This window comes from Eptesicus fuscus, chromosome 9 (assembly GCF_027574615.1).
Source record: "Eptesicus fuscus isolate TK198812 chromosome 9, DD_ASM_mEF_20220401, whole genome shotgun sequence".
Taxonomy (NCBI): Eukaryota; Metazoa; Chordata; class Mammalia; order Chiroptera; family Vespertilionidae; genus Eptesicus; species Eptesicus fuscus.
The window spans coordinates 56,910,131-56,916,130 of NC_072481.1; the positions used below are offsets into that span (position 1 = coordinate 56,910,131).

The 6,000-nt window shown below is 35.4% G+C and overlaps 1 protein-coding gene across 2 annotated transcripts in view; it reads left to right on the top strand.

Annotated features, from left to right (window-relative positions):
- Positions 1-4,996, top strand: part of PTGFR (prostaglandin F receptor) — a 28,918-nt gene extending 23,922 nt beyond the window's left edge. Inside the window, exons 2-3 of one of the 2 annotated variants that reach the window (XM_054720806.1) lie at positions 3,849-3,952; positions 4,847-4,996. In XM_054720806.1, the coding sequence (XP_054576781.1) occupies positions 3,849-3,952; positions 4,847-4,859 (117 nt within the window). In that variant the 3' untranslated portion in view covers positions 4,860-4,996. Of the gene's footprint in view, positions 1-3,848; positions 4,238-4,846 lie in introns of those variants that run through there. The other variant, XM_008139460.3, reaches the window with a different exon arrangement.
- The last annotated feature ends 1,004 nt before the right edge of the window (positions 4,997-6,000 follow it).

Genomic DNA, 6,000 nt, shown 5'->3' on the forward strand with positions numbered 1-6,000 from the left:
CCCCCAACTGCCCTCCCCTGCTGGCCTGGTCACCCACAACTGCCCTCCCCTGCTGGCCTGATCACCCACACCTGCCCTCCCCTGTTGGCCATCTTTGACCATATGGGGGCGGCCATCTTGTGTGAGGGTGTGAGGGTCAATTTGCATATTACCTCTTTATTATATAGGATTTTTCCCCTTAAATCACCACATGCCACATAACATATAAATTTTACTTATTTTTAATGTTTATTATTTTAGTATTCTGGGATAAACACTGTATTTTATTCCCTTCAAAAGTGTCATAGAAAGGAATTGCAATAGTATTTTGTAAGGATTAGCAGCAGAGAACCATGGACAGCTATTCCAAGGAGTTCTGGCATAAAGCTTCCCAATAAACAGACTCAAAAATAGTGCAGGTCTGGGAGAAGGGACTGGAATAACAAATGAAAATACATGGATCCTATGCATGAACCTTCTCTAGAAAGATGAACTCCCCCCCCCCCCCCCCCCCCGGGTATTATACATCTTTTCCCCCTATGTATTGTTCAGTTTAAATTTTTTTATTTTATTTTACACATTATTTTCTCAGTTATCATGAAGGGGTGAAAAGGCATATAAAGTGTTAGATTTGGGAATGTCCCATTTTGAAGGGAGCAGTTTATACACTGCATGTCCTCTTTTCTCATTTCTTTGCAACTTTCAAAGTCTTTGGGTAGAGTCAGGAGTGTGTTGTCATTTTGGTCATTGGTTAAGCCTCTACCAACAAATCCAGCTGGAAAAAGTTCATTTGCACAACTGTTTATATTTTGGAACACTGAGGTGTAGTTTGGGGTGGGCAACATTTCCCAGCTGTTGAAAAGTTGTAAAATAAGAATTACCATACCCCTTTGTGCTTTTATTTCTCCTTATTGTAATATTTCTGTCTTAACTCTGAATCATTCATCATGTGCAAAATACTTAGTTTTAATGAGTATCCAATAAGTGGGAAATGACTGAAATATTATTACCTTCTATATTCAACAATGTACCCATGTATATAATTTAGGTCTGAATAAAGCTCATAATTGAAAAGATATATTCTATGAGAGCATCTGCATTTCAATTTGTTAACTTTTCTTTTCTAAGCCGATTATACTGGAGTTGCACAAGAGTATGTTTTTTTTTTTTTTTCTCTGAAGATTCTTGTAGTCACTATGGCAGAGATGAAATAATCTTTTGCAAAAATAGACACGATTAAGTTAAATTACCACAAATATGTTTAAGTCTAAGAGTCATGTGTTGAACACAGGTGGATTTGGTGATTTGTATGAGGTGCCTTTTCCAAAATTGCCATTGAAGTTAAAATAAAATGACATTTCTCATTTGCTAATACTCAGAGGCGCTGTGACAGTAGTTATCCAAATTAACACATAGATTAAACTTCTTACATGGAGATGTAATAGAATGGTCTTTGGGCAAAGCTTCCAAATGGACCTTTTTGATGATCCAGGAAGGCTGGAATATAATCACATAATCACAATTAGTCCCCATTTCTGTGATTATTCAAGTGCCAAACCTAAAGAGCAGTCTCTGGATGATAATGTTATAAGGGGCTATCACTTGTAAATCAGTGAATTATACTTCAGTGTGCTCTTTCAGTCCCCAAATAATGGTCCCAGAATTAGTCTTATATGATGACAGAAAGGAGGAAAGGAATGGTCTGGCTCTTGGAATAAGATAGCTACGTGTGAAAATACCTGCTTCACTGACTAGGTGAGACCATGTTTAATTGTCATAGAAATTATTTGTGTGAAAATGGATGTTGATAACCTAAATAATGGTTTTGTACCTAAACAAGTTGGATATTCCACCAGATATGGTTTTGATTATATATTCACTTACATTTCCATAAAAATAATGCTAAGGAGAAATTCAGACAACCTGCAGTGGAATCGCCAGAAATTCAAAATTAGTCAAGTCTGAATAACTGAAGTTTTGATGTACTAGAAAAATTGCAAAAAAAAGTACACCTTTTAATAACCACATAGGGATCATGTGCCAGTAAATAGCCCTGCCTGTGATATATTTTACATGCCTTTATTATTTACAACATCATAATTTTGCTTTTGCCTCATAGGGCCTTGGTTCATTCAACAAATATCAACTTCTCTACTGTCTGCCCATTGCTGGGCTGCAGAGAAAGAGACAAAAACATGCTTTCAAGAGTATATTTTAGTGTGAGAGATTGAAATGAGAACTAGATAAATAAGCAAAATATATCATATGTTAGATAGGATTTCTCTAAATATTAATCCCAGCATCACTAGCCTCTAGCATGGTATCTGGACATAGTAGATATTCAAAAAGGACCCCCTGCTGTATTGGTTTACTTTTATGACTATGCAAAGGGACAGAAGCATAATTCTTGATTTACCATTGCTTTTCGTTGTGAGAAGGCACTGGAGTCCTGATACTAACTAAAAGATAGACAGATGTAAAGGGAAGGGATGATGGAATAACTTCCAGAATGAATCTTTAGTGCACATGAGCTCTGTTATCTGTGAGTAAAGTAGCGTGGCAGAGTCACAGATTCATTCATATTGCAACCTTAACCATTGACATACTGTATTATATGGCCTAAAAGAATGTCGATTTTATTGCAAGTGTTATCTATTTCATTCTTTGCAGTTGGCAATGAACATAAACTTTTCTTTCCATACATTTCTTTGACCTTAGTGTATTTGCAGGGAGATTGAATTGTAGAGGTGCACTTCAGATGCATAATCAGGGAGCCAGTTAAAGAGTAGCTTGTACTTTGTTGTGTAAATAATGAAGGTGTTGACAAGGGACATTTATTCTTCAACCATTAGTATCATCAGGCCCAATTAAGACATTTCCTTCTGATAGATGTCCATTAAGAAGACCAAGAAAACTTGATTTTCTTCTCATTTGGGTTTTAGACTTTGTTACATCCTCTCTTTATCCTGGAGGCATAATAGTCTAAGCCTCCCTTAATTCAGTTTCACCTTTTGTTCATTTATTTGTTTTTATAGCCAAATTATTTTCAACAATTGTTCTGCAGATGTTTAGTTAGAAGCCAAAGCTGAGCTCAGTGATTAGACCAGATCTAACATATAGTGGGGACTGTTTATGGAATTTATTCCACAAAATGGTCTCTTTTTCATCATGGGCAGTCAGAAAATGGACACATGAGACCAAAATCTACATCAAATCTGAGTGGTAGTACAGAGGGGAACTCATTTCCTCAAAGCCCTTAGAAAATTCCATAGTGTATTTTGGAATGTTTTAGCCAAATTAAGGTTATGAGAGATGTAGAAAAGGGAAAATGAAATAGAAGACATTGGTATCATTGTAGTTACAGAAAATTCTAAAAGTAACATTTCAGAAAAATATGATAGGCCAGGTACAAATTAATATTAGATACTTTAAATTTATTTTTTAAAACTCCTATGTATAGTTTATCCATACTTTAGCTTAATTACACTTTATTTACACAAATACATTTTAATTTTTTTCTTTGAAATACACAAATGTGTGTTGGCTTTGAACTTACTATTCTCAGAACTGCCAGTTACTAGTATAATTGTTTGCCCTCTAGGGTCTTTCTATTTGTGTACATTTGACTTACATATAAACTATCATTTTTGTAGTTCTGATGTCAATTTCAATTCAAAAGGTTCAGATGTATGCATCAAGGTTTCTGCTATTGTTCATTTCTTTTTGTCAGTATTTTGTAAAATAACATCCCATTGTGGAAGGTGAAATCAATAGCATGTAACATAGCTAGTTAAGTTAAAAAATAAACACAAGAAAACTGTAGGACTGAGAAAATGTCTATCAACTGATTTCCCTTGTTTGTTTTGCAGCTGACAATGGCCAACATTGGAATAAATGGAAATCATTCGATGGAGACCTGTGAAACTACACTCTTTGCTCTTCGAATGGCAACATGGAATCAAATTTTAGATCCGTGGGTGTATATTCTTCTACGGAAGGCAGTCCTTAAGAATCTCTACAAGCTTGCCCGGCGCTGCTGTGGAGTGCATGTCATCAGCTTACATATGTGGGAACTTAGCTCCATTAAAAATTCCTTAAAGGTTGCTGCGATTTCTGAGTCACCAGTTGCAGAAAAAGTAAATCAGCAATCACCTAGTTTAATAGGACAGCAAGTCAGTGTAGGTATGGGACAAAATTAAGAAAAGTTTTGGCAATATTTTAATTAATTGGATAACTATTTAAAGCCTAACTGGAATATTCAGGCTTCAGCAAATAGTTTGGGGGGCACTTTGTTCAGATTCAGCGTTTGAAATTTGTAAAATTAACTGTTTAATTGCACATTTTCACTTGTTTTGTCAACTGCAGATAACCATGATGAAATAATGCCATGGAAGTCAAATTGAAAACAATTTTGGGCTTACCTGTGTTATTTTCTGCTTTTGGAATGAGTGACTCTGTTGAGTCCTAAAGCATTCACTTGGCCTATTTGCCAAAGAGAATCTTAAAACTACCACCACCATGAAATGGCTATTTGGGGTCCCTGTTCCGTAGCTGTTCCTTATAGACGAGGCTTTATGAAATGAAGCACTCTCAAATTTTGATCTGGCCTCATCCTGTAACCTCAGCCAATATAGGTATCAGTCATGTCACATGGGAATCACTGTGGCTTATTATAATGACCTCTATAGATACCAGGTGTGGCTGTCAGTTTGCCTGGTCTTGTGAGCCTGTCTAGAATGACCCTATCTTTGTCATATTTGACAAATGTGACTGCTTGCATTGGTTATTATGAAGGTGAGTGGTTTTCTTGGTAAATTTTAGATTTGCCTAGTTTTCAAATAATCCCCCTTTCCTCTGAAAATTCTAGCGCAAAGAAATAATTTTTAGAGGAACAAAGGCTCTATCTCAGCACATATGGAGGCGATTTGCATTAACACAGTTCCTGAGAAGCTCTGCCATGGATCATGCAAACAGAACTTCAACCCAGTGATCGGTGCAGAGAAGCTTGGCACAGGCACTTTACTTTGAGTCGTCATTTCTGTGTGAGAGAACAAGAGAAACACAATCTATATGTAAATATACAAAGACTATCTACAGGTAGTGTGTTTTTGCTTTCCATGTGTACACTCACACACACACACACACACACACACACACACACACACACACACACACCAAAGGACATCAAAAATTTCTGTTGAAAGCAGCTTCATTAAATCTGTAAGACAGAATCTTCTAAAGCCAGAGCTACCAGTGTTAAAGGGATGACTGGCAACTAGCCAGACATTTGGAGATTATTATAATGGTTAACCAAGAGATCAAGGGGTAATAATCTTTCCCCAAATTTCTCATGAATACTTTAGACTTTTTCTTCGCTTGTTTGTATAATTCAACCCATGGAGTTTTAGTAATCATTCAAAATGTCCTGGGTCCATCAGAGCATAGGCAGGTAGTTCTGCTTTATAACAGAACTGTAAAAGAATTCATTGTCTTCATTAACTGGGGTATGTTTTAAAATTAATCTTTCCTGTGAGACTGATTTCAGATTCCCCAGGAAATTTGTGCAGTTCAACTAGACTTAAATTATATTCACATGTTTTTGCTTTTGATTGGTAATGCACATTGGAAGTTATTGTCTACTTTTGTGAATTTTGGAAAATTCTCATGAATAAGTTAAAATAAATTAAGCAAATAGTTTCACTGAAGACTTAAAGGCAAGCATTTTTTCCAGTGAATTTAAAGGGAAACTCATATATACACACTGACACATATATTCTCAATTTAAGACCAGTAAATAATTAATCATACAAATGTAATTTTTTCTCATTTATAGAGCACATAGTAGATGCTCGATAAATACTTGCCTAATTAAATCACAAGAATTCTTGGTATGAAATAAGCGTGGAATTGCAAAGATTTTGTACATTTTTAATTTAAATTGATAATTACATGTTTATTGTGAGATATATATGCATATATTTGTGTATGTATATATATATCCAGTGTATATGCTTTTAAAAA